The following is an 18,452-nucleotide window of genomic DNA, read 5'->3' on the forward strand; positions in this document are numbered from 1 at the left end:
CAGTTCAAAATAAAAGAGCATAGGTTCACCCAATAGATGGTGCTTAAAAACTGGTGGAAATTCACTTCAAATTAAAAGCGAATAGGTTTACTGGGTAGATGCTGAATAAAAACGAAGGTTTAGTGGAAATTCACTTCAAAATAAAAGAGTGTAGGTTCACCAGATGAATGATGAATAAATTGGGTTGGCCAGGGAAAGTATTTGACCCAAGTCTTTGATGAACCAGTTGGCCCACCCTTTCATTTGATGAATTTGGTACAGAAATTTTAAATTTTGTCAGGGTGACGGCGACTGCTTGCACATTCTCCACGAAGGACACCATGGGATCCAACTAATGCCAGCAGACAGACTCTCAAGCTTAATGTCGGGATGACAGTCTATAGCTGGGCAACCCAGGTTAAACAGCTCAGAGGCGAGTGAGCATACCTCTTGGATGTCCTGGCAGCCCCATATAGCACATGTTCATCTAGGAAGCAATTTTGCTTTATCACCCCTAAGTCAAAGCTTATTGATCACATCCACTCTTCTGTCTCCCTTTAATCTTATCTGCCCTACCTTGAACAGTTATAAACAAATTAAATACATACAATACATAAGTTCAAACCATTTTGCCAAATGTATGATGTGATCATCTGCTTGTGCGTTTTTTATTATTTGCAAAATCGACGATTTTTCAAGTATATTGGTTAGTCTATTTTGAACTATTCTTTCTGTCTGTCTGTCAGTTTGTCACCGGCAGGTCACAATTTTAAACCGATCTTCACGAAACTTCACCACGTGGTAGAGTTTGTCATAAGCAAGAAGTCCATCGTTTTTGAGGCCAAAAGGTCAAAATATCAAAAAAAGCCAAAGGTCAACAACTTATGTGAAATTTCTAAAATCCTCAATTTTCATCTGATTGACTTGAAATTTGAAGAGGATTTATACATCAGGTCACTGAATTCAACTAGCCAATTATTTTCAACATTAAAATCGGCCAAAAGATCAACATTGGCCAAATTTCTAAAATTGTCAATTTTCATCCGATTGACTTGAAATTTAAAGAGGAGTTGCATATCAGGTCATTGAATTCAACCAGCAATTATTTTTGAGGTTAAATTTGTATCATGTATTTTGCAAGTATCGTGCTCTGCACGACGTCTTCTTCTTGTTGAATTATTACTCTTGTTTATTAAATGCATTTGATTACTGAATCTCCTGACATGGTGGTACGACATATTAATGGCTGAAATTACAATTTTTTTTAGCCATATCTTTGCTTCTCTCTTTTCATGCCTGCATTGAATGCAGATAGATTACTGTAAAACTATAAACGTAAGAATGGTGGTAGTTATTATACAATGCAATATTTTAGAGGCAGAGTAAAAGTTAAAATAATTTTTGAAGTTATTTTTATATACACCTTATTCGGTCTATAATAAAGTTATGTATAAAATAACAGTGCAATCAATTTCACAGTGCAGACACAATAATATAATCTACAATTATATAATGTCAACAGTGCAGTCACAAATTGAAATTTTTGCAATTAAACTATCCAAAATGGTAAAAAATTAAGGCCTAAGAATTATTGCAAACTTATCATCTGCAGGGATATTTTATGGTCCCTCTTGTTCACAAACATAATTCCATAATACAGCAATCATTTGGTGCAACATTCAGCCCTGATAATATGATCTCTAAATACAGCCACATGGGTTTTGATTCTGATTTGTTATATCAACACTGGTGTCATTATTCCAAAGAATGAGTGATATTTCAAACTGGCTGCCCAAGGGAGAAATTGGAGCAAAACCTATTCCGTCTTTGTGTAACTGTTTTTTTTCAAAAGCAGTGTCAATATTATGTGCCTCCAACCCCTTAAAACTGATGAAACATTGAGCTGGAACAGTCTCTTGAATGACGATAATCTTTATAAACGAGATAGTCTGCCACTGTTGACAACGGAGGCAAGAAATAGTAGATTTAAAGAAAATTCCTGATGTGGATACAATGATCTGCTTGGGCTCAAGCTATGACTGGCAGTTTTCTGTACGTATCATCATAAAACTGATTATTGTTGAGGCTTCTCAAACATTTTCAAGCACTCATGGGGAACTAACAGTGCAAGGCCTAGATGTTCCAACAGGCATTATTGTGGGTGGATTGTTTCCGGTGCACTTCGGGACGATGAACAACCGGCAGGAGTTTACTAAAGCACCTTGGTATCCCAACTGCACAGAGTAAGAAAAGTTTAATTATCCAAAAGCGGCATGCATGACTTTCTTAACAAATATTAACCTGAAAATATTAACAAGAATCTTGCATAATTCTGAATTATTTTACAGCAGAATATTGGCTCCCCATGCTTGTCAGAAAATGTTTCACAAAAACTATTACATATTTTTGTTTTGTGTAAAGAATTGTTCATTAATATTTATGACATTGATGATGAATTATAGTTTTGAACAACTTTTCACATTTTACCAATGGGTAAACCACAATTTATCAAATATACAAATGCCTGGTGTTTTTCAACACAATACAACTTCACCAATGTTTAATAACTCTGAAATAAATGGAAAAAAAAAAAAAACTAATTGTAGTTTTTTTTGAAGGCAAGAAAGGAAATGTTTTTTTTTTTTAGTGTGTGCTCATGAGGATAACAACCAACAAGATTTTATGTATTTTAGTAAAGGCAGTAGTGGTATCATTTTACATGAAATGATTCTTTTTTTAAAACCAGTTTCAACCCTAGAGTTCTGCGCTGGGCTATGGGTATGGTATTTGCTATTGAGGAGATAAACAGCAATACAACCTTGCTTTCCAATGTTACTCTAGGTTATACCATTTTTGACACATGCTATCATGTGACTAGAGCATTGCATGCATCCCTAAAGTTCATGGAGGCCGTGGTTGTTCCACCAGTTCCGCCAGACAATAAGAATTCACCATGTGCTGTTATTGGTGATATGGGTTCAGCTCTTTCTGTTATTACATCACATCATCTTGGACTTTGGTACATACCCCAGGTATATGTCATGCTGCACAGTGGGTAGTGTATGTAATTATATATTTTTTCTAGCTATTTCTGGTGACAGTAGAATATAGACTGAGTTTGAAACATACATGATGGATATCAAATTGTATTGTTTGTTGAGCTAAAAATAATGTTACATATAGTTTTAAGCCAAGGACTCTAGATACCTTATTTTCAGCGACTTAACAAACAAGCCTCACAGATTTCTTGTCGCAGGTGAGCTATTTCTCTTCGTGCAAGTGTCTGAGTGACAAGAGACTCTTTCCTTCATTTCTCCGCACAATCCCAAGTGATGCTCATCAGGCTTCAGCCATCGCCCTTTTGGTAAATTACTTTGGCTGGCTGTATATTGGAACATTAGCTGCACATGATGAGTATGGCCAAAGCGGAGTTGCCCAGTTTGTTGCAGAAGCAGAGCATGCTGGCGCCTGCATTGCTTTTCGTAAAATACTTCCAAAAGTGTTTAATGCAAATATGATCCAGCATTTAGGTAAGACCGCATGTTTAGCATTTAAATATAGGTGTGGTGTATTTCACAAGGTCATTTAAACTCAGATGATAAAATAACATTCTTACATTTTTGATCACTGTAGTGTTTTTATTTCCTGTAGCATCTTTATTTTTGTTGATAAAGAACAATTACACATTCCCTGATGAAGGCCACCATATGGCCAAAACGCTAAAATGCATCGTTGTATTTATGAAACAATCTCACTTGAGATTGTGGTATCTTTTTGCCTATTATAATTTGCATTATTCATTTACCAGAAATGGATTTTCTTTCACTTAATTTGTTTACTTATTTCTATTTACTGCAGAAGTGGACTTGTGCTGTTTTTGGAAATTATGCCATGGCAATTAGATTCTAAACAGTGCAAACAAAATGTTTTTTCATCCTTGCCAAAATTTACCTTGCTTTATGCAATATTTTTTTAATTTAAGGGTCCACAGTTCACAGTGTTATAGATGGGAGATATTTTATATTTACGTGTCATTCCACATGAAGGGAGCATTGTACAACAAACAACAGCAAAAGTTATCTTGGTGTTTGCAACAGAGAAAGACTTTTTGCCACTTGTCAATCAACTTTCTGAACTAAATGCAACAGGAAAGACATGGATTGCAAGTGAAGCCTGGGTAACCTCACCTCAGCTCACCTCATTGCGACATGTTAACCTTTTACAAGGTACCATTGGCGTATCCTTAGTGCGTGGCAAAATTCCAGGTCTGCACGAATATCTAACAGGTTTGGGACCACGCTTCTTTCACATGCATGAAATGAGCCTGGAGATGACGAAAACACTGAGCAAACATGAACAATCACCAGTGTTCAACATCAAACACCATCCCAAAAATGGAATGGAATTTAAATGGAAAATAAATTCTATATTTTCTAACAACATTACTCCATCTGAAATTTCAGCTCCTTCTGGCAAGTTCTCTAAATATGAACTAACACAATTTTTATATAGCTTGCTTTTATAGACAGCTATGTGTTTTTATATTTTTTCTTAACAGTTGTTCTATAAATGAGGAAATTTAACATTTATGAAAATATTTTTGTCAAACGTTTGAAGTTTATCGTGTAATTATAAATCTAATGAGACTAATCTCTCACCAAACTACCAGGACAAAATATTACCTTTATTTCAAGGAGAAAGCCTTCTTGGTTTAATGTGTTGCCTCATATTCAAAACTATACTACATTCAATAAAATGCCCAAGCATAAAAGGGCAGCACATTGTGCTTATATGGAATTGAGCAATTCCTCCATTTTGGACATTAACAAACACAAAACTCAATCAACCAATTCAACAGTCCTGAGTTTCCATGATCATTTGCATTCAAAAGTCATTTATCACAGCTATATGAGATCACAATCATTTAATTATGAAGATCTGAAACATCACAAAGATAAACGTCTCACTACTCAGTTTGATGATTGTGAAGAAAGGGAAATGGTGAGAGTAAAAAAACTTCATATGAACTTTGCATATAACACTACAATCAGACTACTCAATCCAGATACCTCAAGTATGAACACACTTTCAGTCCAGGATTTACTTGCAAAGTTATGGAAAGTAACATTCAATTGCATCTGGGAAGAAGGAAATGCACAAACTCGTTGCACGGGTTTGGAAGATCTTCATCAAGCAGAATCGCCTTTCACTGATGTGTCACAGCTTCGAGCCACTTACAATACATACATTGCTGTATATGTCATCGCACATGCACTGAATGACCTACACACATGTTTGCCTGGAAATGGTCCATTTGTAAATGGTACATGTGCTGGAATTGACAACTTTGAACCATGGCAGGTATGTGATATGCATGAGAACAATTTATTTCGAAGATATAAGACTTATAAAAGCCTCAGTATATACATAAGTTGTACAAAACGACAAGTTATAAAAAAGACAATAAATCCTCAAGATCAAGAACGAATCATAATAAATGCCCAAGAAAAAGTTATAAGAAATTACCCAAAAGAAAATGAGTTGTAATCAATTCCTAGCAACAAGGACACTGCACCAAAGACTTCATGAAAATGGCATGATTAAGTCAATTGGACAAAGTGCTGGTTCTACAAAGCTGAAACAAAGCGTCATCACCTCTTTCAGGATGCAAAACATTAATGTCACAACAAATATATGCACAAAGGCAGAAAAACACATGCATAGTAATCCACCAACACATCTGCAAAAACTTTGATTTTCCAGGCCCAGACAAAACATAGAAACATGAACCAAGGGATGAAATTTAAAATCAGGACAAAGTGCTCAAATACAGAATGACAGTCCCATCAAATGTACACACAGAAAGCAAGGAAAGGCACATTGTACCGCCCACTACGTTTTGAGATATCCTGTTCATAGACAGACAAACAGACAGACAGACAACACAGGGGTGAAAACATAACCTCCGCCTACCTTTGGTGGTGGAGGTAAAAAGACCAAATAGCAGAACTGGGAACATGATGTCAGGAAAACCTGGAAGCTGGAGAGTGCTGCCATTGTGCGAGTGATAGTTGCAGCAACTGGAGTGATAAAACATGTCAAGTCAGGTCAGATATGGGAGTATGCGTCAGAGCAGCACATTGCTGCGTCCACTTTCTGCTGGCACTTCAGGTGCCACCGTCTGGCCATCCCCCAGGCATATGCCTGGGCCATCCCCATCTCATTGAGATGCTGATCAACCTGCTGCAACCACGAGGCTCCCTTGCTGAGAGAATCTGGTGAGCAGCATCAGCATCAGGAAAACGAGCTACATGTCCATACATCCACAGCTGATGCTCACAGACTATGCAGGTAACAATTCTAATTTGTCTCTCTCAACAACTGCTCGTTGGACACAATATCTGACCAGTGATAACCAAGGATTCTCCGAAGAGACCTGGTACCAAAGGAATTAAGTCTCCATCTCACATCCGTCGTGCAAGACTGGAAGCACCAAGAACTTTAAGACATAGACGTTCGTCTTCCTGCACAGGTGCTGACAGTGCAACACCCCATGATCCAGTGAATCCATGACTCTCCAGGCCCGACCCAGACATCTATTGACCTCTGACTCACAGCCAGCAGAGACATGAATATCACTGCTAAAGTAAGTGAATCTCTCGGTGACCTCAACATCCTCACCACAAACAGGTACAGACAGGATAGCAGCATCCAATATGTCATTGAAAGCCTGCATCTTAGTTTTGACCAAGGAAACCCATAATCCCAGCAGCTCAAAATAAACCTCACCAAAAATTATTTAAAAAACTATATTGGGAAACAATTGGAGACTGTGCAGGGTTCGGTAACAATTCTGAAAAAGAGCCATTGGAACAAAGCTATGAGAACAGCATGACATCATAACTTGGTTCTTGAAATATGGTGCAAGGAAAACGAAAGTGGATACTTCAATCACTGGGATTGTGAAAATGATTGGGAATGATCGTGAAACTCCGGCCATCACTGGGAAACGAAGGTCCCTGCTGCTGAAGCAGTCTCCTTGGTTAATTGGCACAATCCTGGACGGGATTACAATAAATCCATGGGAAAGACCATCGCTCCATTCCACCTTATAATATCCACAAAAGGAGATTAAAACCAACAACATAAGATAAGTTCATTATGACTTCTGGAACAAAGTATTTTGAGTGATAAAGATTTAATTGTCTCGTTTTTTTCTGTCAAGTTCATCACCAGCAACCAAACTCTCAGAATCTTATATTTACGAATCAGTCAAAAGGGATGCGTTAGTTCCCTTTTGAACCAACAATTACATTACACAGATATTTGCAAACTCTAAATGTGTACCCTTCGTAGTTCTGTCTTCAAGCTGATGAAACAAAGGAAATAAGTTATTTAATTAAACGGATTTACATGGCTTGCCACATTCAACATTGTGTGCAATGTTGTTTATCAGCTTCTTCGTTATCTGAAGATCACCCACTTTGTGGGGAATTTGGGGGAAATAGTGAGTTTTGATAAAAATGGAGACCCTCTTGCAGTTTACGAAATTATCAACTGGCAGCCAATTAATGGTTCTGATGTGCATCTCAGTGTTGTGGGAATCTACGATTTCTCTGCTACCGTTAACCAGAGACTTATTGTCCACACTGATAGCATTGTGTGGGCCAACGGAGAAAAAATGGTTGGTTCATTTATTTAATCAGAACTTAAAACGGTCGTGCATTTAACAATGATATCATGCAAACCTTTCCTTTCATTGGTAAGCTCACATCAAGCAAGGAGCAAGCATATGGATACATAAAAAAGTGTTTATTGTGCCGTGCTTTGACTTGACATACTGTACCATTCACTCTGAGTTTCGTGGACAGAAATCAACAGAGCAGATGTAAAGAAGAAGGAGGGAGAATGAAGAATAAATTGAAGCAATGAGTTCAAGTGGAGAAAGTGGGAAAGATATTAGGAGAGAAAAGAGGAAGAGTGGGGGATTAAACTGGAATTGGCCTTTTTGGAAATTTTCACCCGAAGTACACACCTGGAACTCCTGGTTTAAATCCCATATGGATTGTTTAATAATATTCTTATCTTGCATCTGATACAATTCGAAGCGTCTTCATGAGCCTTGGATCAATTATGAATGCATCTGACATATTGGGATGGGGACGAGGTATAAAAGTCAAAAGCTTTCCCTGTTTTTCCAAGTTTTATGTAAATTGCCCATTCTTGTAATGGTCAGACTTTGCATTTGGTTTATGTAACAGCATCAAAATTAGAACTCAAATTTTAAGTCAGAAACCCAAATAGTTCACAAATGTCCATAGGGGAGTCAATGATGCAATCTGGCCAAGATTATATCACTCCAGTTCCATCCCACTTCACATGATTGACTTTTGGGACCCATCATTGAGTCCATTGCTTTGTGTCATCACTGTTTTAAGGTACCCAGAGCATTGTGAACAGATTTGCTTTTTGTATAATTCTGTTGTCATTAACATTCGACTTCAAAGACTGCAAGCGTTGACATGTTTTTTTTTATTTCAATTAAACTTCTTCCACATGGTCTGGACTCATGGAAGAGCAAGGTGACGCAAGGTATGAACTGACTGAAGGATAGTGAGGAAAATCTTGCACACAAAAATCAAGGGGGTGAAAGAATAGGAAAAGACGAAAGAAAGGAGGGAAGGAAACGCAGTAACCTGCAAGTCAGAGGGATGGATTCAGAAACATGAATCGTGGTAATATTGTAAGGATAGGGGATGGCATGAAATGGCAGTGAACCAACTGCTTGAAGTCCTGGAGAAATGAGTGGAGGCACAGCCCCTAGAAGGCGGTCTACAAATGGGGGAATAGAGGAACAATGAAGGTGAAATGAGCAGTCAGGCTGGATTTTTGAAGTTTGACCAAGAAAGGGTTACTCTAACAATACACACATCCTAGAATTGGTGGGGAGTCTGGCATGGTTGAAAGAGCAGAGGAAGATAATGACTAGGATTCTAAAGGTGGTAAAAACTAGAGAGGCCACCAACCTGCCTGAGATGTGAGAGCAGCACACCTTGTGGTTCAGCTTCATTACAGGAGATTCCAATAATATTGATAGCTTGAGATTCCAAATAATCTAGCAGAGACAGATGTGATGGTGGCACTGCAGTCTATAGGAAAGTGCAGTACTCCCTTGTCCTACGGACAAAGGTTTTATAGACTGTGAATAGTTCTGGTTTTAATGAAGAAAGACTTTAAATTATTGAGGATTGCTGGCTTTGGATACTTTGCTATAGAGTCAACGTTGAAGAGGTCAAGGCTGATATTGAGGCCTCAAAGTTCAAGACACTGAACTTATATCAATGGAAGCCATGGAAAGGTGGCTTTGTTTGATGATCCTTCTGAAGTGATATGGTGAGACTGAGATCGAAGGACATGTTCCATTTATCAGACGAGGTTTAATTGTCGGATCAACAGAGTGACACATTCGTTATCTTCCTATCAGTTGGTGAGGTACTTTGTATGACACAGTGTGGCATAACTTGCAAAAAGGAAGAGAGAGAGTTTTCAAGAGCAGAGAGGTCATTTATATTGATGATGAACAAGCCTGGGCATAACACCCTACCATACAGTACTCCACCATCCACTGGCAGCGGAGAGAAGAGGGTTCCATCGACAGTAACGTGTTCATAACATGAGTTGAGGATATCAGAAATTCAGGAATGAAGATTGCCTTATATGCCACAGACAGACAGCTTGGTAAGCAAAGCAGGACGCCAGACTGTGTCGACTGTCTAAGATATGTCCAGGGAAATGGTCCTGTCCTCTTGTTTGAGATTTAAGGCTATAAACCATTGTTGAAGGGGAGCAGACAATGTCCTAGTGTTGAGTAACAGAGACAGAATCCAAACTGATGGTTCAAGTTGTTGGCAAATAGGAGACTTGACATTGGTAGCAATTATGGATCACATGACTTTGCTAAAGATTGGAAGCAATTTTACTGCTCCATAGATGAGAGGATCCATTTTTTCTCCTTTCTTATTGAAAGGAGTGATGTTTGCTGACTTCTAGACAGATGGGAGGTAGTCAAAAGAGAAGGACTGATCGAAGAGATTAGCTAAAGGAGAAGCAAGGAAAGCAGAGCTCACAATTTGGGAACATGGGCAATTATGCCATCTGGGTCCATTACAAGTTTGAGCTTCTGATGCAAAAATCACAGAAGAACAAAGTAGGGTTGAGTGAACATTTTGTAGCTTCTTGTGTGAGAAGGGTGTGCAAAGTCCAGTTGACAGTAGGTATAAAGGGGGTAATATTGGGTTAGATGTCAACAAAGCGGGATGGGTTGGGTGCACAATATTTGGAGGTAAACAGCATTTAGACATTCTGCCTTATTTTGGGCAGACTCTGCTGAGATACCATTTGAGGTTTAGGAGGGGAAGCAGACACCAGAGATGGACAAACAAGGCATCACCATAAATCTGAGGAAGGAGACTGGTTCGAGAGTTCAGCCTTGTGATTTGCAAGACGATGTTTTCTGTCTGACTTCAGGATGAACAAACACTTGTTGTGTGCTCTACAGAATGATCTAAAGTAATCTTCAGTCGGGTTTTTTTTTCCCATATTGAAAAAAAATAAGCTTCTTGACCGCAACCACCTCCTCGTATAAATAATGTGCTGAGAGGATTGATATGACAGGTACAAATGGGATACGATAAACCAGTGCATATGAGAGAGTTGTCTGTTGTGAAAGTATTCTCAGATGTAATCAATATCAGATGCTGTGAAGAAGATTGCTCAATCCTTTAGTCAAAGGGCAGATTGCAGTCGCTGCCAGTTGGTTTTTGCGAGCAGCCATATTCTGCGGTATTGCGGTTGCTCCAACAGTAATATTTATGAATGTAAATCATGTTGCTGACACAGGTATCATAGTACAAAAGTATTATTCGTTTTTATCGAGTGTCTTTATATTCCTTTGCATATCCTGTAATCACATTGTCTATGTTGTCCATGTCACACACGTGATTCCACAATTAAATCGTTTCATTTTTACAAACATCACAATGTGTTCTGATGAAATAATATGACAGAAGTTAGTGAGTTAAAATGTGTTTTTTGTTGAAGTACTTTGGTTTTTGGTAGGTTCCTGACTCGATATGTAGCAAGTCTTGTCCTTTAGGATCACGAAAAGTTCCTCGGAAGTGGCAACCTTTCTGCTGTTTTGATTGCATGCTCTGCTCAGCTCAAGAGTACACAAATATTACTGGTGAGATTTTAAGCTTCTGGTGAATGAAAGTTTATTGGTGAAAAGAACTACAATTTACGAACATAAATAAGTAATAATAATAATTTTTAATTTTGGGTTGTCTCAGAATGCAATTTTCATTTTAATTTTAAATTTGGGTTTTTATAATCGTAAATAATAATAATAATTACAATAATAATAATGATAAATTTTAAAATGTGCTATTGGATAAAACTATTTTTGCAATTAAAACAGCAGCAGGAAAGTTCTCTTCATTGCAAAATGCAATGCATCACCATTTGCAAAAAGTGAATTTTAATAATAAAAAAGGTGGAAAATGGAAGTATTTTGAAAATGAACTCTTCATATATTGTGTGCATACTTAGGCAGATGGACGTCATTTGTCCTTTGACTCCTGCATCCCTTGTGCATCCCATGTTTTGGCAGTCGTGAAATTATCACCAGCTTGGCTGGTACCTGGAATCTTCAAATTGTATTTAAATGAAGGTATAGCCTGAGATACACACGAAATGTAACTGGCTGTGTCGACAGCGTTTAATACGATGTTTTTATTTATAATACACACTTTTAGGAGGTCAAACAAATGCTAAAAACTTCTTAAGTAATGGAGACTGCCTTTCTCAAAGAGGGCACATACCACAGACGTTTGTGCCATTATCAAGGGTAATCGACGAGGAAGCATTTCAAAGCAATGTGATGCAGTTTCCCGTGTTTTCAATAAACCATTACGTACAGTCGTCTGCCACTGAACGAACATTTCCAAATTGTTCAGCTTTTAGTTTTCAGACCACTGAAAAGAATGTTAATACATTTTTCACATATTTTCAATTGAATATAGGATGGTTGAGTGATGATTATTATGATGGACTTCATACATTTATAACTGATTCTCATAAGACAGATAATGTCAAAACAATAGCTCCACAGACCAAGTTTAATATTTTGTTAGACAGAACTACCTCAGCCAATCATTAAGCAGAAGACTTCAATAAAGACTGAAGTGAAGCAGTAAATACTCATTATTTCATGTTTTACCACAGATTCTGAATATTGCTATCAATGTCCAAAAGGCTACCAGTCCAATGAGTTTCATGACTCATGTGTGCACATACCCACAGAGTACCTCACTTTTTCTGATCCACTAGCGATGTTCCTGTCTGCATTTGCCTTGCTCGGGATAATCATCACAATGGCAATTGGTCTTCTATTATTTTTGCATCAGGATCTGCTTGTAGTGAAAGCCAGTTCAATTGATGGCCTTTTGTTGGTTTTCTTGATTTGCTGTTACATAAGCAGCGTGGTATTCATTGGAAAGCCATCAAATATTTCTTGCAGATTGCACAATGTACTGATCTGTGTTTTCCTTACGCTTATTGTGAGCTGTATACTCACAAAAACAGTGCGACTTTACCATTTTAATAACAGTAAGTTCTATCGAAAAGTGTTTTTTCACGACAGTGAAGGACAGAGGAGGATTTATAACAGGATGCTGTTTCTTTTCATCTGGAGGACAGAAATACCTGATACATTTATCCTGAGGATGCTGTAAACCTACCAAATGAATGAACATTGTTGTAAAATGATCAACTTCAAAAACAGAGGGTTTTGGTTTCAGCTTAACATTTCTTGCCAAAGTATATATTTTAAATAATTGGTCATTTATTGATGTTAAATATTTGAAGAAAAAGTATCTAATGCCCTGTCTGCATGACAGGGTCTGTGATTTCTCTGTGCTAGAAAAAGTTTTAACCTCATAAAACCTTTGTATTACCACTCTTAAGACAAACTGAGGTCATCTTTACGTTAGCTACATATGTGGCATCACATTCAATAGGAGGGAAAAACTCGAAACTTGGAAACAGGTGGGCTTGAGGTGAAGACAGGAAAAAACAGAAGAACTAATGAATGGAGGTGAGCAGTGATTCTGAAATTTGGTAGTTTCACCAGAAGTGGGTTGCTGGCAGACTGTGTGCACCCTGCAGAAACTTGGAAGGGAGGAGGCAAAGCACAGAAAGGGCAAAGCGTGCAAGACCAGAAAGGAGGTGGTAGATGACAGAGACCACTGAACTGTCTGTGATGACGATGTGATTGACTCAGCTTTAGCATGGGAGATTTCAATGATTTTGAAGGCAGAGTAGGTTTTTAGGACATGTGAGTAGATGCTGTCCTATCCAGTTGCTGAATCAGAATTGAGGATTGTGAGAAACTTCTCCACTTTCTCAAGTGCAAAAGACACAGACTCCAGCAGCAGTTGGGTATGACAGGGTATGGTGGGTACTGAGATGAGGTGTTATGGGCATAAGATTTGGAAGCAAACACAGAATTGAGGCATTCGGCCTTCTCAAGAGCAGAGTCGGCTATGGTGCCATTATAAGTGAGAGAGGGATGGAAGTGAAGCATACTCCAGACAGACTTTACAAAGTACCACCAGGATTTAGTGGAGGGAGATGAGTTTAAAATTTCTTCCTGAAGGATGAGGTCAATGCCATTATGCCTTAGTGAACTACCAGACTCACTGGCACTGATGTGCTTCTCTGGGAATACCGAGAAATATGTTGATTCTCACAAGCACATGAACCCTTGGAACGATTTTTGAGAGGATTTGATGCATGAAGCTGAAATTTAGATGGATTAATGAGGGCACCTTGAAGTTGTGGGCAACCTTATGCCTGGTGTTGGCTTAATTGTTATGGTGGTGGGCTTTGGATCCGAGGGTCCTGAGTTCAAATCCTGCTCAGCTGTTGAATTAATACCAGGTGGGGTTGACTCTACCTGCCATCCTTCCGAGGTAGACAAAATGAGTGCCAGCATGCTGGTATACTGTGTCAGAGTGGCAACCCGTCCAGTATTGTGCCCAATAGCCAAGGAGACTGCTTAGGCAGCACCAACGCTCTGCACAGAGTGTGGTCCCAATCTCCACCTCCTTGAAATTGTGCCTGTGCAAGTTCCATTTGATTCCATCAACTTTTGAAACAAAACATTTTTTTTCACCCCTCTTGGCATTTTCTTCTTTGGAGGAGGTTGGTGGGGGGGGGGGTGAAGGTCGCAAATTTTCAAAAAGCCCAATGAGACATAATTCAAGAAAATGTCATAAAATAAAAGTTGCAGGAAATGGTCGATTTGGTGGGGGTGAAGCTATTCAGTTTTAAAATTATTGAATACTTTGGCCAGAATTCCTGAAAGAAAAAAAAATGAAGAGAACATTTATTTTGGAAAAAAATATTGTTTGCAGCAAAAATTAAATTGCAATTTCAAACTAGTGCATCACAATGTCGAATAAAAAAACAAAAGCAGCACAATAAGAAAAAAATTGGATACCATTCATCAGAATGCAAGACAAGGTGTCAAAAAGAAATGGCCCAGCAACGTGAAGAACAGTTGAATTCACTTCATCAGGATCTTGGACAGAGGCGTCAACAAGGAGCCAGCAATGTGATCAAACGATTGGATTTACTTTGTCAGGATGCCACAGTCGTCGGAATTTGGAAGTATTCTGCCAGTAGTGCAGGTATTTGCTAGTATGGTTTACATTAAAAGCAAACCATCAAGCAATCAATGAACAAATAAGTCACAATTTTTGGGCTGGAAAATTAGAATATAAAGTCTCAACTACAATTTGAAAGCCCTCCTCCCACCCTAAAATGTAACGAACAGTGTTCATTTTCAGTTCATGTTATTTGGGATAACTTGTGGTTATTTCTCATAACGAATATTCAACAGAATTATATGTATGACTTGAATGTCTTTGGCTTCATATAACGTGTCCATTGTTACCTCCACCACCAGAAGTGGATGGAGATTGTTTTCACCCCTGTCTTTATATTTGTTTGTGAACAGGATATTTCAAGAAGTTGTTGATGGATTTGGACAAAATTTGGTGGGCAGGTTGGGAATGTGACAAGGACGAAATTATTAGATTTTGGTGAAGATCCGAATCCGGATCCGAGTGTTTTTGAAGTCAGTCTTCACCATTGGGAGATAGGGCCAAAAATGACATATAGCAGGATATCTCAAAAAGTTTTGGACGAGTTATGACAAAACCAGGTGGATGAGTTGGTTAAGTGACAAGAACAAGCCGTGACAAGAAATTTGAGTTCAGGTGCGAATCCAGATCTGGCCTATCAGTGGGATGAAAAACATAAACTTATCAGCTTGGCGGAGGTATGCGCTCTACCGAGTGCCCTTCTTGTGTTCATCATTTGTTTCTGTCAATGCTGGCTTTTTTGTATGAAAGATTCTGCTTGCTGCCTGATAAACCATTTGGTTAGCCACTTCTGTAATCAAAAGATACAGTAGTTGCAACAGGTTATTTTTTTCATCATCCTCGCTGTGAAATCACATTAACTCATCTTAACGAAAAAGTTGGTGATGCATGTGGACGACTGATCGGCGCTCTCTCCTCACAGTTCTTCTAAGTTAACTTCCCCCAACCATTTATGTTGTGTTTTGTGGTTTCGTTTGTATTTCTGTTTTGCTCTTTGCATTTTTCGTCTACTTTGTTCAAGTTTGTGTTTGTGTGTGGTGTATGCTCCCCTTCCATCCCCTCCCTCACTTCAAATGGCACACAGCCGACTCCGCTCGTGAGAAGGCTGAATGCCTCAATTCTGTGTTTGTTTCAAAATCTTGTGTCCCTAGCCCCTTTCTCTCAGGACCCACACTTCCCAGTCATACACAGCTGCTCCTGAATTCTGTCTTTTGCACCTGAAAAGGTGGAAAAAGTTTCGAGCAACCCTCTACTCTGACTCTGCAACTGGACCGGACGGCATCAGCTCAAGTGTCTTAAAAACCTGCTCTGCTGCTCTTGCACTTCCTCTCTGCTCTTTTCACCCTGTCATTTCCCATATTTTGTCTTCAATCTTCTTGGAAATCAGCCACCATCAAAAAATTACATTAAAAAGTGCAAAACTGATCAACTTATCTCCAGATTAATTGTCTGACTTCCAATCATCTGCAAGGTCATGGAATCCATCATTGCAGTCACATAAAATCATTCTTTTTCTCCAACAGCCTCATCTCAAATCATCAATTTGGATTCAGTCCGGGTCACTCCACCGCATGCTGCTTCGACTCTCCAAACAATGGATATCAGACATGAGATTAGGGCAGTTTCTCTTGACATATCTCGAGCTTTTGATACAGTCCAGATCCTGCCCTGCTCTCCAAACTGTCTGCCTCTGGAATGCAAGGTCAACTCCACTCTTATATTACTGACTGCTGTGAGTCAGCTGTTAGTGAATGGAAGTCAGCCAATTAATCTGTAGTTAAGGTGAAAGGAGCAGAGAGGAATGCGATCCACCATCAACCCCCTCCTCATGAAACTTCCTCAATCCAGAATCACTGCTCACCTCCACTCATTTATTCCTCTTTTTTTCTCGCTTGTGGAACCACTTTCGATACTCTTTACAACCTCATTCTTCCCTCCAGGTCTTCAAGACAGTTGTTCTCCACCATCTCAAGTCATCTGCTATCCAAAATCATGATCTTTTCCATACCCGTTAAACCAACGCCCACCCTCCCAAAATCTTGCTTATGGATCTATATTGTTCACCCTTTGCATTCTCTCTTACCCCTCATCGATATCTGCATCCCTTGTTTGTCCATCTCTCTAATTCCTCCCTCTACCCTGTTGTTAGTGTTTCTCCTTTCTCCTGTTGTTCCCTTTGTTTTGCTGTGCCCTGATTTGTTCTCTATCATAGCTCTTCCTCGAGCCAAGAGCATGTATATAAAAAAAAAATAAAAAAAAACAGGAAATAATCCAGGCCAAATTTGTAGCATTTGCACCTATCAGCATCGGTGCCATTATTGCCCCAGAAACTGTCTTGCAGTCTGCATTGCTAATCTGAAAACTAGAGAAAAGGCATTAGGTCAATTAAAAGTCACTTTAATGTGGATAAACTGCTTATTCAGGCATATTATGGAGACACAAATGTGTTCATTGTGATTTTAGAAGATTACTGTCTTGAATATAAATGATAGAACAAAGGTCTTGTTCAATGATAATTAATAATTTTCATTTCTAAAACTGCAGTATCCGATGGTGCTCAATGGACGTCTGTGAAATCCTTGCTGAGAGAAGTTTCTGCATTTCTGCTCTGTGCTCCCCAGCTGCTGTTTTGCTCCATCTGGGCAGTAACAGGATCTTCACGCCCTTTTCACAACTTTGACACTCGTCCAGGAACAATTATTTTAGAGTGTGCTGATAGAACCCCAATTTGGATTACGTGCACTTTTCTTTATCTTGGCATATTAGTGATAACTTGTTTGTGCCTGGCAATAAATGCTGGCAATAAATGCCTGGCAATGAATGCATACCACAATGAAGCAAAATTCACCACATTCAGCATGATTAGCTTTATTTTAGTGTGCCTGGCATTTGTTCCTGCATACAGCAGTACACAGGGAAAGGTACAATTTGTAATAAAAACCTTAGCTGTCATCACCACCAACTTTAGCCTTTTAGGCTGTATTTTTGTGCCCAGGTGCTATACAATAGTTCGGAAAAAGAAGTGAGAGTTCAGATGCTTTAATTGGGTGGCTTCATTAAAAAAAACAAAAAGACACCTTTATTCATGTGGTTTTTAGTTTCTCATTAGATTCACAACTTGTTTGTGAGAAGTTGGTGATGACAGACTGAATATTTTAAGCTCATATTTGAAAATCAAGCTCATAAATTAAGCAAGGACTTTGCAATGGAACATCTTGTAAGTATGGCAGGGTCTTTTCTTATTGTAGACAGCTTTGGATTTATTTCCTCAGAGACACCACAATGATGATTCATAATGACCAGAAACTTGCATTAAAAAGTGATGGCTACTTGTCAACTCCAGACTTTGTTTTTGATGCATAGTTGAGGAATTTCAGCATATTATTGTCTTAATGAGTTTGACATTAAATTTTGTATGTACTGTATAGTTTTACATGACTCTTTGGTGTTTTTGTTACACTTACCACTCTTAAGGCGCTGTCACACCTTGATAATTTAGCCAGCAATCGCAACGTATAAAAATGTATGTAAAACGTTGGCATACGCTGAAATTTTTATATTTTTTATTTTTAAGTTTTGGTCGTATTCATAACGTGTTGGTCGTATGCATAACATATTAGTAACGGGCACAGAACGTTTCGTTGTCTTATAGATAACTTATACCAACGAATGCTTAGCCTGTTGTCGGCGTTCACCAACCTATGCCCAATGATAGTTTAACTTAGGCATAGCGCGCTGAACGTATCG

General features: G+C 38.6%; 1 protein-coding gene and 1 long non-coding RNA gene across 2 annotated transcripts; both read left to right on the forward strand.

Moving 5' to 3' along the window:
- Window positions 1-1,992: 1,992 nt before the first annotated feature.
- On the forward strand, window positions 1,993-4,504 carry LOC147034971 (extracellular calcium-sensing receptor-like). Its single transcript, XM_085861151.1, has 4 exons — window positions 1,993-2,222; window positions 2,726-3,011; window positions 3,236-3,509; window positions 4,026-4,504. Exons 1-4 carry the CDS (start codon window positions 1,993-1,995, stop codon window positions 4,502-4,504), a joined length of 1,269 nt encoding a protein of 422 aa, XP_085717277.1.
- A 6,292-nt stretch (window positions 4,505-10,796) lies between these two features.
- LOC147034972 (uncharacterized) lies at window positions 10,797-18,056 on the forward strand. Its single transcript, XR_015060977.1, has 3 exons — window positions 10,797-10,878; window positions 11,098-11,221; window positions 17,250-18,056. It is a non-coding gene; the product is annotated as an uncharacterized LOC147034972 (long non-coding RNA).
- The last annotated feature ends 396 nt before the right edge of the window (window positions 18,057-18,452 follow it).

The sequence above is a fragment of the Eptatretus burgeri genome, chromosome 1 (genome assembly GCF_056783735.1).
Source record: "Eptatretus burgeri isolate ZD-2024b chromosome 1, Ebu_testis_v1, whole genome shotgun sequence".
NCBI classification, from domain to species: Eukaryota; Metazoa; Chordata; class Myxini; order Myxiniformes; family Myxinidae; genus Eptatretus; species Eptatretus burgeri.

Bases quoted from the DNA above. Each gene is read 5' to 3' on its own strand.
- LOC147034971 (XM_085861151.1), top strand. From the start codon at position 1,993: ATGATCTGCTTGGGCTCAAGCTATGACTGGCAGTTTTCTGTACGTATC. The intron at 2,223-2,725 runs GTAAGAAAAGTT...TTTTAAAACCAG, and splicing joins TGGTATCCCAACTGCACAGA to TTTCAACCCTAGAGTTCTGC. The intron at 3,012-3,235 runs GTATATGTCATG...TTCTTGTCGCAG, and splicing joins GACTTTGGTACATACCCCAG to GTGAGCTATTTCTCTTCGTG.